The sequence below is a fragment of the Protomyctophum parallelum genome (assembly GCF_964188405.1).
Source record: "Protomyctophum parallelum genome assembly, chromosome: 7".
In the NCBI taxonomy this organism is placed as follows: domain Eukaryota; kingdom Metazoa; phylum Chordata; class Actinopteri; order Myctophiformes; family Myctophidae; genus Protomyctophum; species Protomyctophum parallelum.
In genome coordinates this window covers 38,155,806-38,171,480 of record NC_139705.1, presented here as the reverse complement: position 1 = coordinate 38,171,480, position 15,675 = coordinate 38,155,806, and the positions used below count along the sequence as shown (strand labels likewise).

At 43.7% G+C, this 15,675-nt stretch overlaps 1 protein-coding gene across 2 annotated transcripts in view; it reads right to left on the bottom strand.

Annotated features, from left to right (window-relative positions):
* The window catches only part of LOC310862443 (plexin-A1-like), a 313,564-nt gene that overhangs the window by 152,689 nt on the left and 145,200 nt on the right, over window positions 1-15,675 (bottom strand). For both annotated transcript variants that reach the window (XM_083770355.1, XM_083770356.1), the window contains exon 8: window positions 5,817-5,931. In XM_083770355.1, the coding sequence (XP_083626481.1) occupies window positions 5,817-5,931 (115 nt within the window). The remainder of the gene's footprint in view (window positions 1-5,816; window positions 5,932-15,675) is intronic.

The following is a 15,675-nucleotide window of genomic DNA, read 5'->3' as shown; positions in this document are numbered from 1 at the left end:
ATTTCTACCTTATTTCTATTATCATTAAATGTCCTACTTCAGTGTCAAGCAAAAGTTGTGAAACTAGCCGATCTACAATTTCACAGTGTGACACATTGCGTTGCACTGTGAGCTTGTAGATCGTCTATTTTCACTATTTCTGAAAATCTCAGTCTCATTTCCTGAAAAGTAAAGGTTTTGGACAATTTTGGACGATTTGTGACACTACATTGTGTACACTCTCAGAGTTACATTCACTATAATGTACTCTGTACACTCCCAGAGTTACATTCACTACTGTACACTTTCAGACTTACATATTACTTACAGACTTACTGTACTCCTCTGACAGATCCAGGACTGTTCGTACTGTACGACTATCGTTTAAATAAAACTTTGCTTTTTTTTTTACGGGCTAAAAAGTGAAAAATAACTAGCTGAACAATAGCTACACATTGGAGTCATCTTCATTAAACTGGCATCAAAGGAGAGGATTGTATCGACTGAGCGAACACATAATGAACATCATAAAACAACTGCGCCTGCACGACGAAGCAGCGTATTGACTGATGAGTCATTAGAACGCCATCAACGGCCCACAGGAGTTCATGGGGAGTCGCATGAGCCGTGTAATTCTGCTCCACTTACAAGATATTTATCTGAGGTTTCCACTGGCATCATTACCGTTACACCTGAACTGTACACCAGTAAAAAGATCCTTTATTCTGACAGCGGCGGATAAATTGACACACGGTGAGAGGTAAATCAAGATAAACTAGTTAAATGAATACCTCTGGACTCTGGAATGTGTAGTTTCGAGTCCCTCACCAAATGATATATGGTGCAAGAAACTACACATTGTACATTTTGTACTATGCAGCTCTGACTTGAATGAATGAAATGTGACCCAGCTCTCCCCCCTCTCAGCTCCGCTGAGAGGCCAGCGTTCAACTTAATGAGGGCCTGAACTAATTTGCTTGTTGCTCAGTCTCTCCCCAGTTTGTTTCTCTCATTGGGTTTTTTCGGATTCTCATTTTCTGCTGATGGCGCCCCTCTCCGTGCCGTGTCCCTCCGATTGTGGCAATTTTCCGGCTGGTTGCCTCCAACGTGCGTCTGTTTACCTTCTGTCACGGCGTCGACGATTTATGTGTATTTACATATTCGCCCGGGACGGAATGACACTAATGCATTTTAGGCGCGAGCCGAAGGAAAGCGTTGGCTATTAAGATATCTGCAGTGTCAGGAAACTTGTTGATGAGCTAAAGGACGCTCTCGGAGACTGTGGTACAGAGAACCGTATCAGATTATGAAGTGAAATGTGACAGGTATCGTTGGGTGACTGGTGGCAAACGAATCATTCCGTTTCGGGAATCCATAGCAATTTAACTTGAAGCTTGGGCATACCTACTGTATTCTGGGGTGGGGTATTTCAGTGGGTGAAAGAAATTGGGTGAAGCGGGACAAAAGGAAATGGTGGTGACGCACGCACGCACGCACACACACACACACACACACACACACACACACACACACACACACACACACACACACACACACACACACACACACACACACACACACACACACACACACACACACACACACACACACACACACACACACACACACACACACACACACACACACACACACACACACACACACACACACACACACACACACACCCCTGTCTTCTCCTCTCCCATTGGTGATGCTGTTTAGATTTCCAAATAGTTTCCATCCAGTTTTAGCACGTTCATTGAATGTTGATGTCACCAGATGCCTCTGTAGCCAGAGATCTGGGATAGTGTGTCTATACAGCAGACTAGAATGGATGCTACTTGAAACTGCTTGCCTGCTAAAGTGTGACAAGCAGAGAACACAGACAATAGCAGCACACTGTCTCCAACGTTGCCTGTTTATCCAAACAACTATATATATATATATTCAATATTCACACAAACAGCACGCTGCCGACTGTCATGGTAATTGAGTGAGCATGGGAGCGAGCGAGCGTGTTAGTTTGTGCGTGCGTGCGTGCGTGCGTGCGAGAGAGAGAGAGAGAGAGAGAGAGAGTATCATGATTCTGCAAAGCTCCTTTGACAAAGAAAGAGTCTCTGTAGCCATGGTAACAAAACAGAGTGCAAGGTAAAGAACAAAAACAAGAGACAAGACAAAGTCCCATACAGTAGCAGAGTGGCTTCCCTGTGCAGTTGAAAGGCAGTTAAATTGACCAGGAGACTAACTGACTTGAATCCCTTCCTACACAACAGCCCACACCTAAAAGCTATGCAAATTGAAGTTTGCCGGCCCTCACGTACACACAAATGCATGTTGCTCGCACGCACACACACGCACACGAACGTGCTCGCTCCTCTCTCTTGCTCACAACATTTATGATCTATGGAAGAATTATGTTGTTTTGCACATTGAGGAAAAGCATTTGACGACCACTCAGAAAACCCCCCAGGGAGTCGCGACCCCCAAGTTGAGAAGCCAGAAATGATTAAATCATTTCATTGGAGATTTTGGCATGGCTGTGAAATACTGAAAGATACCATGAAATACATATTCTAATTTCCATTCAAATTAGGACCCGACTCAAAATTCAATAATAGATCCAATAATATTCCCCAATTCATTCATCGCAAGTTGTGCGGTTCAACAGCTATCTTCGCCAAATGTTTGGTCAGATATTCACCTACAGTATGACATGCTTCCAATAGGGACCCTGGGTTTATATAAAGCATTCAATCCAATTTCAATCCAACTGATCTCCAATCAAGTGAGTCCTCACTCACTCACTCACTCACTCACTCACTCACTCACTCACTCGTACCACAACAAAGCCCTTCAATGTCAAGAACCAGATAAGAGACTGTCCGTTGTGCCAGCTGATCCTGAAGGCCTGCCCATTGCCCACACAGACCAGGGCTATCTGGACGATACATACTATCTCAAAACAACCAGCAAATGTAAATGTAAATTTGAATTCTATTTTACTCAGAGCACAGAATCATACGTCTGATACCTCTGATACAAGTAGAGACAGACTGAGAAACCTAGCCTGGCTGTCGCTGACACATAGAGACACAGACTGAGTGACCCAGCCTGGCTGTCGCTGACACATAGAGACACAGACTGAGTGACCCAGCCTGGCTGTCGCTGACACATAGAGACACAGACTGAGTGACCCAGCCTGGCTGTCGCTGACACATAGAGACACAGACTGAGTGACCCAGCCTGGCTGTCACTGACACAAGTAGATACAGACTGAGTGACCCAGCCTGGCTGTCTCTGACACAAGTAGATACAGACTGAGTGACCCAGCCTGGCTGTCTCTGACACAAGTAGATACATCGTCATAATGTATCATGGGTTTTCACAATGCCACGCCAGACTTTCCGGTCCTTCATTGCCATCCCCAGTTCCTGCTTACTGATGTGTCTCTAGCGATGACATCAGGGAACGACAGTTTTCTACCTCTGGTCTGCTTTGAGGCAGGACTCAAACTGTGTTCTCCTCGATCGGACTAGTGAAGAAACACGGGGAAGGTTGCCGTATAATAGATTAGTCGATGGGTGGCTCTTCCAAGACAGATTTTGCGCTCTCATTAGAAGGTGGGTGTAAGTGCCATCCAACCGTTTCTCTAGTTAGAATCTAAATATTTTTTCTTACTAAGCTGGGATGACCAAATGTTATGCATGTCATTGCATGCTTACCAGGCCATATCCTTCCTAGTTTGAAATTAGATACAGACTGAATGACCCAGCCTGCCTGTCTCTGACACAAATACACAAAGACTCAAGCTGGATTCATCTGCGACGCGCTGTGAGCTCGTGGTCACAGGTCGGCTATTTTGGGCACCGGCGTCAATTAACGGAGCATGAATTAGGTATCACTTCTAAACTTCAACTTCACAAGTTTACAGGTGCAAAAGAGCAGGCATTTTTTATATGATAATTAAGTGTATTCATGAATTTATTTTTATAAAAGCCTAGCGCTTTTCCAAACAATGTTACAAAGTGCTTTAGTATAGTAGTATATAGTTTTGAGCATTCATACTGTCTGTGACAAGAGTGAAGTGCTTTGCCCCAGAACGGCAAAACAATTGCTAAATGAATATTAAATGTCTATTACAGTTTATGTTCTGTATACTAATTTATTTCCTTTCTTTTTTCCGTCTATCAAAGCTCAGTTGAAGTGAGAGAGAGAGAGAGCGAGAGAGAGAGAGAGAGAGAGAGAGAGAGAGTGAGAGTGAGAGTGAGAGAGAGAGAGAGAGAGAGAACTCATGAACAATTAAAAACAGGTGGGAGACCCGGCAGCCAGACATAACCTGCAGGGGTCAGTGTTCTGCTACACTGCTCATAATAAGACACCTATACTACATACATGTGTAAACATGAGCACGCGCACACACACACACACGCGCGTGCACACACACACACGCGCGTGCACACACACACACACACACACACACACACACACACACACACACACACACACTCAAAAAATGAGAGGAATGAAATAGCTGAAAGAGGGTGAGATAGAGAGAGAGAGGGAGAGAGAGAGGGAGGACGTGTGTGACATATAAAAGAGGAGGAAGAGGACAGAGGTGTGTGATGGATGGATGAAGCCCTGACTTCTGTGAACCTGAACTCTTAAACATGTCACTGTCTCAGGCAGCCATACTGCTGCCACAGCGTGCGTGTGTGCGTGTGTGCGGATGGATTAAGATTTGGAGGCTGGAGGGGAATTAGCTTGCTTTGTTATAGTCTGATGCAATGAAATGTCTGAAGCAATGTCTCAGGCAGCCATACTGCTGCCACAGTGTTTGTGTGTGTGTGTGTGTGTGTGAGAGAGAGAGAGAGAGAGAGAGAGAGAGAGAGAGAGGGGAGACACAGAGACCAGTGTACAATGTGCAATGTGTTAATCTGTTTCTTCATATTGCTGCAATTCTTTATCATTGTCTGCACCATGCAGGACGAAGACGATGTTGTCGCCCCTGTCTGTCTGTCTGTCTGTCTGTCTGTCTGTCTGTCTGTCTGTCTGTCTGTCTGTCTGTCTGTCTGTCTGTCTGTCTGTCTGTCTGTCTGTCTGTCTGTCTGTCAGCTAATCTCTGCCGTTGGACAGATCAGCATCCAACTTTGCATGAGCACTCCCATAGACCAAGGAAGACATCAGCCTTTTTAATCAATCAATCAGTCAATCAATCAATCAATAAATCAATCAATGGATTCCTTAGATCAGTAGTTCTCAACCAGTGTTTCGGAGACAGTCAGTGGTCATTGAGGGGGTTCCAGGTGGTCCCCAGCTAAATGATGGAGAGTTGGTTACCAAATGGATATAGATATTTAGGTCCTGAAAGCGTCAAATGAAACATACAGTATTTACGCATTTTACGCTCTCAAGAGTAAAATAAATAAATAATACAATTATCGTTAAACCTCTGCATTACTGCATCACAGAACGGATGTGCAGGCCCCAGCTAGAACATATAATAGACATTCGCATTTCTCTCTCTCTCTGTGTGTGTGTGTGTGTGTGTGTGTGTGTGTGTGTGTGTGTGTGTGTGTCTGTCTGCAGGGCGGGGGGGAGGGGAGGGGATTTATTTTACAAGAACACACCATATATCATGAGCAGCATCCACACAACCGCAAATTAGAATCGCATGTTGAGGCCATGTAGAGCACAGCCCCAAACGTGCTTTCTCTTCTGGCCATATAGCGGACGCCACAAATGCAACACATTGAACCGTATGCCATACCTGTCAAACCATCTTCTGTGTGTGTGTGCGTGCATGTGTGTGCGTGTGCGTGCGTGCGTTTCAGTCTTACCTCTGACGTGTTAACTCGTCCCTCCTGGAAGGAACAGTCACTGGCGTCTTGAGTACACAGGTGACGATATTTACACCAGTGGCATGGAAAGTTACCGTTTACACATGACAGACACCTGGACGAGAGAGAGACAGAGAGAGTGAGAGAGAGAGAGGGTTACATTAGTTCAGGCCAAAGATTTGCATTGAGACAAACACTTACACTTATGTACACTGACCTACACTTCTAGATTGTTCAAAAATGTATCTTTTATAATAGCAGATGTACATCTGCTATTATTTAATAGCCAACGTGAAAATCTAAAGTGACACAGATGCTTTCTGGGTTTTAATGCAAGGGTAAACCCACAATTTATACTTTGTTTTATTACAGTGTGCGATCTTGTAGATTCAGCTGTTTCCAGTTATACGATCAAGCATATCATGCATTAGAAGGTTGCAGAGAAACATCACAGCTGTCTCAATGAGCCGTATTAGAAACATCCCAGCTGTCTGAATGACCGTATTAGAAACATCCCAGCTGTCTGAATGACCGTATTAGAAACATCCCAGCTGTCTGAATGACCGTATTAGAAACATCCCAGCTGTCTGAATGACCGTATTAGCAACATCACAGATGTCTGAATGACCGTATTAGCAACATCACAGATGTCTGAATGACCGTATTAGAAACATCACAGATGTCTGAATGACCGTATTAGAAACATCACAGATGTCTGAATGACCGTATTAGCAACATCACAGATGTCTGAATGACCGTATTAGAAACATCACAGATGTCTGAATGACCGTATTAGCAACATCACAGATGTCTGAATGACCGTATTAGAAACATCACAGATGTCTGAATGACCGTATTAGCAACATCACAGATGTCTGAATGACCGTATTAGAAACATCACAGATGTCTGAATGACCGTATTAGAAACATCACAGCTGTCTGAATGACCGTATTAGAAACATCACAGCTGTCTGAATGACCGTATTAGCAACATCACAGATGTCTGAATGACCGTATTAGCAAATATTTTCATTGACGTTCTAAGACAAACCATATACATTGTAGGCCAAACAGGAAATTGGACTTGGACCCAAACTATTCCAAAGTAATTCCACATAAAAACATCAGACCATGGTCGACTCTTATTGAGGGGCGCTAGCCCCTCATGCACAGCTTTGTGTGTTTGTATTTGTGATGATTTGATTGGTTGAGCACGGAATGTTATGTATTATGATGAATAATGTCACTTTATTATGTCATTACTGTATGTGGGTGGTTCACCTCATTGTAATGGTAGGTCTTTATGACCTGTTGGGTTTTCCTGTGTGAAATGTATCCATATAAAATGGACCAGGAGGTTAACTGTTTGAACAGATTTGGTAATGCTGTGGTAAATATGTAGCCTATCAAAGACAAGGAACACATGATGACCATGTATGACATTATGACATTTGACCGTCACTATGACTCACAACACCCAAGAGACAACAACAAGGAGGGAGGAAGGAAGGAAGGAAGGAAGGAAGCAAGGAAGGAAACGAGGGATAAACAAATACATGTTATACGGAAGACGTGGGAAGGAATAAAGGGAGAAAGGGATGATGATGGCAGATGGAAGGAAGAACAAATGAAGAAAGAAGAAAGAAAGAAAGAAAGAAAGAAAGAAAGAAAATAAGAAAGAAAGAAAGAAAGAAAGAAAGAAAGAAAGAAAGAAAGAAAGAAAGAAAGAAAGAAAGGGCAATAAAGAATGGTGTGTGTGACCCAGCGTTCAGCGGGAGGCTTACCGCCATGTTAAGCTGGCAGTGTGAGATAAGACTGTTATTACAACAACACTTGTCTTCTCAGCGGACCACAGTTCAGCTTTTGACACACACTCACTCACACTCTCACACTCTCACACTCACACACACACACACACACACACACACACACACACACACACACACACACACACACACACACATGCAGTGTTACCACGCAGCAACAAGGCTGCTAGGGCTGTGCAGGGAAATAATGACAGAGTGACAGGTTGTATAACAACACTCCAGGATGGAGTTGCCTGTAGAGGTGGTGCTGCAGGGTGCGGTGGAAACAGCGCCCTCTGTGTGCCCTTTGGTGTTTTAAGCATTGTCTTATACTTTAGCTATTTTTTGAAAAGTGCGAACGTTTTTAACTCAAATCTTTGCTTCTGGGGGGGTTCCTGGAACTACATATTTTCAGATGGGGGTCCATGGCCAAATCATACTATAATTCTAACAATGTCTGAGTGTCACTGTGACTGCCGTAACTCCTTACTGCCTGCACCAATCACTTTTCACACAGGCATTGACCATATGAATATGGAGGGCGTAACGAAGCCCTTTTTTCGATTTGACACATTAATGATTATTAATGAATGTATTAGTCAATTACAAACACACCCGGGCGCAGTACCCCCCACGGCCACAAGGGGGGGGGGGGGAAATATCTCACAACGGGTAAGGGCTAGTACAGATAATTCTCTGGGGCTCCTTGACATGAAAATGGTTGAGCAATGAGTATTTAGAAGGCTTTGGGTTACACAGATTATAACTCAGCGATTTCACAACCTGTGGGGCCCACTGGTGGGCCGTGAGGATATTGCAAGCGGGGACAACAATAATTGGCAAAACACAAAGATATTAATGAAAATAATAACATTAACATGTAGCAGCAGCACTGTGGTAAAGTGCCTGCCAACCGCCACAGGGAGTCTGGGGGTAAGAATCCACTGCGGTTTATCTGGATTCGTCAAGCGTCTACATACAATTACACACGATTGGCTTGTGTTCGGGAGAGGGAAGCCGGGCGGGGAGGGTGATATGAGCAATTATGATATTTAGACCATTTATAGGTCTATAGAGCGTCGCGGTCCCGCCCCCTCGAGAGACCCGGAAAATAATTCCCTGTTCATTTTCCTCACAGACTTTTCAAAAAGTATTTATTTAAAGACGTTTACGCTGTGGACAAAGCCAACTCGAGTTGTGCCAATTCATGACAATAAACACAATGTTTTGGGCCAAACAAATAATTAGAAAGAAGAAAAAAACGGCAGGTTACAACACTTTTTTTGTTGTTTTTCTGCTCGAGTTGGCTTTGTACGACGCTTATATATAGTCTTAATAAATACTTTTTGAAATGTCTATGGGGAAAATGCATTGGGAATGATTTCCTGGGCCTGGCGTCGTTATGAAAGGACTGTGACGCTCTATACTGTATATACTCCAGTTTTAGGTGATAAGGTGACCACCGAAAACTACAACATGACGTCACGCTGCGGCGACACCGCTCGACTCACCCTCACCCCAAAACATCTCTCTGTTTTTATTAACCACCTTAACACTCCAAAACTGGAGTATGAATTAATAGGCCTTTAGCTGAACCAAAACATATTTTCGTATCAGAGTCCCTACGGCAGAATCTTTAGACTTTTACTAATAGGTCCATGGCCTAATTCAGCGGTGTTCTGAGGACCTCCAGGGTCCAAGAGGGATTCCAGCTAAATGCAACCCTTGTCGATAACTCAGAGTGTGTCCCAAACTGGGGGTCCTTTGAAACGAGAAAGTTTGAGAACCCCTGGCCTTGTTGAAGTCAATTTGGGGGTCGGTGACCTGGAAAAGTTTCAGACTCCCTGTGCTATCAGATAGTGAAATGAAATGGAATAATATCATTGCTCATGTAGCACATGCCTGAAGGCCTCATCTCTCCCTTGGCCTCTTTGGTTGAGACATGCTTCTCAATGCGGCAGACTCCAATCACTACTGGAAGTGATGTAAGCTCTAGACCAGTGGTCCTTGAGGGGGTTCCAGGTGGTCCCCATGCAGCTAAATGATAATATTGGTTTAATTTTAGTTAAATAATTGTTAAGCATCTGCATTACCTAGTCTACACAATTCAATGTTTTGCCCGTTATCTCTCCTATATGGTACCGACATCAATACAGCATGGACTTGTGGACAAAATCTTGTCCAACGACAACTAAATATTCTATAAGTTTTGGGTCTGAGAGGCAAAATCTCATGGTGGTCCGTGGCTCAAATACCCAATAAATAATGGGCCTTGATATGAAATGGTTTGGGAACCCCTGCTCTAGACCACCCGGCCAATGGGCAAAGACACTGGCCTGTAACCAAAAACAACAGGTACACATTCTCATTTAAACCTAGCTCCATTCTACCATCAACCATCAGGGAGAAGAAGAAGAAGAAATGCGTTCTGGTAAATCAAGTTTACCAAGGGTAACTGGACTAAGCATCAGATACTTGTTTACAGCCAGGCCCACATGGAGCATTTCATGGTAGTGGTTCAATGCCTTGTCCAAGGGCACTTCAACGGTGGTAATTTTAACGTGTCGGACCGCTGATTCGAACTGGCGACCTTCCGATATCTAGCCCGCTCCGCAATCCACTCGGCCACCGCTGCCACACAGGGAGGCAGGAGGAGGTACAGTGCATGTAGCTGTCGTTTAGTTTCAGGGGTGGGTAGTTACACCTGGTGCACTTTTGGTTCTAGTTGCAGAGACAGAGAGAGAGAGAGGTGTGTGTGTGTGTGTGTGTGTGTGTGTGTGTGTGTGTGTGTGTGTGTGTATGTGTGTGCGTCAATTTAACAAGGCTGCAGACGATCAGAAATCAGCAGAGAGAGCAACGTTATAGTGCTACTGGATGCCGAATTGAAGTGGACTCAAGCCCAGACTTTTAGTTTTCTCCCTGGAAATAAAAACGTCTGGGTTTCCAAGGCTAATAGTCATGTGATCAAGACCGATGACAGATGATGACAGATTCCAAACATTGCTGGCCTACAATAACCTGTTCTTGCCTAATGTAAATCGCTCTGGATTAAGAGCGTCTACTAAATGCCTAAATTGTTGTGTGTGTTGATATTGACCAACACGATTGTCAGCCAACGCACAACTCAATCTAATTTTCAGACTCAATGCATGGGAGTCATGGGAGTTCCATTCAGACATCCACAGCGATTTTCACTTAAACGCAAAATCTCAATCCAATGGCGGGAACGTAAAGGGTTAACTTCTTTATCGCTTTCCGTAAAAATGACAGAGTGAATCAAACAGGAAGAGTTTATATACGAGATAACAGCTAGTGAGTCCACAGACTGGACTGCAGAGTGTGGCACTGACAATCAATGCACTGATTTCCATGGGGAGGCCTGTGTGTGTGTGTGTGTGTGTGTGTGTGTGTGTGTGTGTGTGTGTGTGTGCGTTTGTGGGAGTGCAATGTTAACATTGTGGTGTTTGTTAGTACGGGGGTGAACAAGTTGCATCTCACCATTAACCTCGGGGTCTATTGATCGCCCCACACACACACACACACACACACACACACACACACACACACACACACACACACACACACACACACACACACAAACGTGTACAAACCAGAAACAAATACATGCACACAGGTGCGTACACACACAAATGTGCGCACATCAATGGTACCAACACACGACATACCTGCAAGAACACATGTATACATGTCTGGATTTACCATAGGCAAGCGCGGGCATACAACACGCACACACACACACACACACACACACACACACACACAGGCCCTCAGCCCCTGCGGATACAGCGGTAGTGATTGGTGAGAGCGGCGGGCTGAGGCGGTGGAGCCTCTCGTTCATACGGGCCGAGCTGTCAATAGCGCTGACAGCCTGACGGCCACGGTAACTGGCTGCTCCGCTGCTGCAGCCACGTCAATACAAATCTCACACTGTTTAACAAAAGGCACGCGGGTCAAACACCTTCTCAGCTCCTCCGGACATTTAATAGCACGCAGCCTCGATCGATGGAGGCCCAGCCATTAACGTATACAATAGGCCAGTAAGTTCACAAAGTTTAACGTGCCAAATTGATGTTGGCCAATGCACGGAACCTCATCCGAAAGCGTTTTGCGGCCAAGAAAAGATTTGTGTTAAGAAAATTCCAAATTACTGTAAAGGTTCCAAACGGTTTCGAAATACTTACTACTACTTACTACTGCACTCTGCACATACTGTATAGCAGTGGTTCCCAAAGTCGGGTACGGGGACCCCCAGGGGTCCTTGAGGGAGTTCCAGGGGGTCCCGAGCTAAATGATATAGTTTGGAACCAAATGGACCCTTATGGGTCTGTAACTCTGAGACGGGTCCATTTGGTTCCATTTTGTACACTCTCAGAGTTAAACTAACATTGATTTTACAATATAAATTGGGGTCCCAGAGATAGAGATGCCATTAAATGGGGGGTCCGTAGACTAATGGCATATATCTGGTATATCTGGTATATATCTTCAAATGGGGGTCCGTGGGCTAATAAATCTTAATTTGGGGGTCTTTGACATGAAAAAGTTTGGAAATCACTGCTGTACAACTGCTGTATAACGTTGGAACTGCCGACTGAATTGATTGCAGACTCATCTGTAAAACTGCTGAAAGTGTGCCGCGTCCCACTGTGGTGTCCAGGACCACAGTGTAACCATGTGGAATGAAGCCATATTATGAAGCCATTGTTGTTGAATAATGCTGTCATGCTGTTATCATAAATATAGATTATAGAACAAGACTCTGTGAATAGTTCAATAGATCAGTTATCTGATAGCTTGGAGACAAATAAGCCTGATGTCACTATATGTTGTTTATTAATAAGTCTTCAAATTACGTCTCCTCTCCTCTATATACATGCTATTCCACAGATTTATATTTCACTTTATATTTATAACACGATGTGTTATCGACATTCATTTCTTCAGAATATCCTTGTGTTATGATTACACGATGCACCCAAATGTCAAATTCCTCGTATCGGTGCAAAAACAAGATGGTGTCATGGTATTATTACTTGTGTTCGTGCCCGAGGGTCCACAGGTAATAAACCATGTGGCCCCTATCCGAGGCCCCCAATTGGCAGTTTAATAAAGACAACACCTACGCCTAGAAAAATAATACTAATATGAAAGAAACCGACACAAAGCAAAAAACTGTTTCCCAAGAATCCTAAATGTTCATTTGACCTGAGTCTGAAGAACCTATATTTTTCAGCACAATTAGAGGAATTTCATATAGAGGGTATATGCGCATGCATAAAGTGAAATCGAGTGGCAAAGTGAATGTTAACCCATTCTGAACGGAACCCATTTTGGTGTTGGCGTCATGTTATGCTTTAGCTATTGAAAAATAGCAGATCTACAAGCTCATAGTGCGCCACCGAGTGGCACACTACGAGCCTATAGTTCTGCTATTTTTTTTAAATCAAAGAACGACTGACATTTTTAGAATCTGATCTCAGGTCAGAATGGGTTATTCAGACCAGTGTGTGTCCAGTGGAAACCTCGTATGAATCTGATCTCAGGTCAGAATGGGTTAAAGTGAGTTTAACGCCAGAAAGTAGGCGTTCCCTCATAACTTCCGGATATGATGATGATGTCACCCTCTATTGGGGTATTGTTAGTTTTTCCTACTTTTACTTAACCCATTAAAAATACATACAAAGCATCTGTGTCACTTTAGAAATAATGGCATATACATATACAGTATATATACAGTAGACAATTAGCTATTTTTTGAGCATTTATAAAAAATCTTGAAAGTGTACGAGCTGCTGATTTAGAAGGCGTTTGCAGAATGGTCTTCAGTCTATCTGAGTACCAACCACTGGGCAGCAAACAGCGCAACCTTCTTCCACCACAATAAGTGCCTTTTCCCCGAGGGGGGGGGGGTTCCTTTTCCCCCTCCTGCATAGATTTCAGGACCTTTCATATTATAATGGCCATGGGTTGCCCGCGGCTCGGGCGCTAACCTTTCAGCTGTGTGGGACGCTATTATGCCCTGACACAATGGACTACAATCTCTCTCTCTCCCTCTCTCTCTCGCTGTGCGCTCCTTATATCTCTCTATCGCTGTCACTGTTTCTCTCAGGGTTTCAATCGCTCTTCTAACTGTTCAATACTCATTCACACGCACACGTGCACACACACACACACACACACACACACACACACACACACACACACACACACACACACACACACGAGTGTTCTGTTCTTTAAAGATGAATCACCCCCCCCAACCCCACCCACCCAAATGCTCAATTACACTATTCCCAAGCCTCTTTTTTAATGCTAATTCATAATATTGTAACAGGCGTATGTAAATAGCTGGCAGGGCATTTTGCCTTGCCAAGTCTGCGCCTTTTGCTTGTACGTTGCCTTCTGTTCTTTCTCTGTGTGTGTGTGTGTGTGTGTGTGTGTGTGTGTGTGTGTGTGTGTGTGTGTGTGTGTGTGTGTGTGTGTGTGTGCGTGCGCGAGCACGCTGCCGCTATCCACCCACCATTCTTTCCATGTCGGAAATATCCAATATTGGATCCCCGATGCTGAAAGGTCAAGGGTCAGACAGTGTACGTGTCTGGAGGGTGGGGGTCGCTATAGGTCGGCTGCAGTTCATTATATGAAGTACAGCAGTGAACCGTATGTGTTAGTATAGTGTATATGTATAACAACTAGAATACATCAGTGAATGGAACAGAGGCATGGCTGTTTACACAGCATCAGCGAGACAGCAGGCATAACGCACACCCACACGCACGCGTACACACACACACACACACACACACACACACACACACACACACACACACACACACACACACACACACACACACACAAGTCCAAGGCCATTAAGAAGGAGGCCCTGAGTGGTCTCTGTGAGCCCTCTCTCTGCTCTGTCCAGGTCTCATTAACAACACATCACTATGGAGATGTATGCAGCGAACAACATGACACACGCTGCACTGTACATGATAAACATGAAGAGAGAGAGGAAGCATGGACAGACAGACAGACAGACAGACAGACAGACAGACAGACAGACAGACAGACAGACAGACAGACAGACAGACAGACAGACAGACAGACAGACAGACAGACAGACAGACAGACAGACAGACAGACAGACAGACACGCCACAATAATAAGCGTTTCTAATACACCACTAAAATATGTGGTTTGGGGACCCCCAGGGGTCCTTGAAGGTGTTCCAGTGGGTCTCCACCAACATCTTTAACTTCCAAATCAGTACACATACACACACTGGCACATGAAAAATTGGAATATGCTCCTCCCACATTTTACTCTAAATAGAAATCAATGTGGTTTCAAAAATTAACTTAAGGAAGCAATAATCAGAAAAAGGAGATTATATTATATTAGGTTGCAATTATTGGTATATCAGACAGACACACCTAGCCTTGCTCCAGTCACTGAAACGCTAGCCACGCTTATTAAAGATATTTTCTAAAAGTGTCAGGTGTGTTCTAATGTAAAACTTTTTTTGTAAATGAATGACCTACTTTGCCATACGTGTTGTGCAAAACCATCTGAATCTATAAACCACATCAATAAAACAATTACATCAAATCTTGCAACAGCACCATAACAGAGTGGGGAGTCTGGGAACCTAAACATCTTAAATGGTGACGTCGTCCTTTAAGGATTTTTTAAATAATTAGCTTTTGAATGTTTGTGTATTGTAGTGTGCACTTTATCTCACGTATTAATTTGACCGATTAACTTTCATGATCTAATATCTGACCAGCCATATCTATACATTTACTCAACTAATGGTACTGACTAAGAACTTTTACTTGTAATAAATCAGTGTATGATCTGTTGAATGCTGATTGTTACAAACACACATCTGGAGGTCTGGTCACATTACTCTCATCTCCTTTAATAAGATCATAAATGACAAACACTGCAATAAAAAACATGTTATCAGTAATAATCATATCAAACATGTCACCATTATACCAATATAATTACAAACTGATCGTTTATACACTACA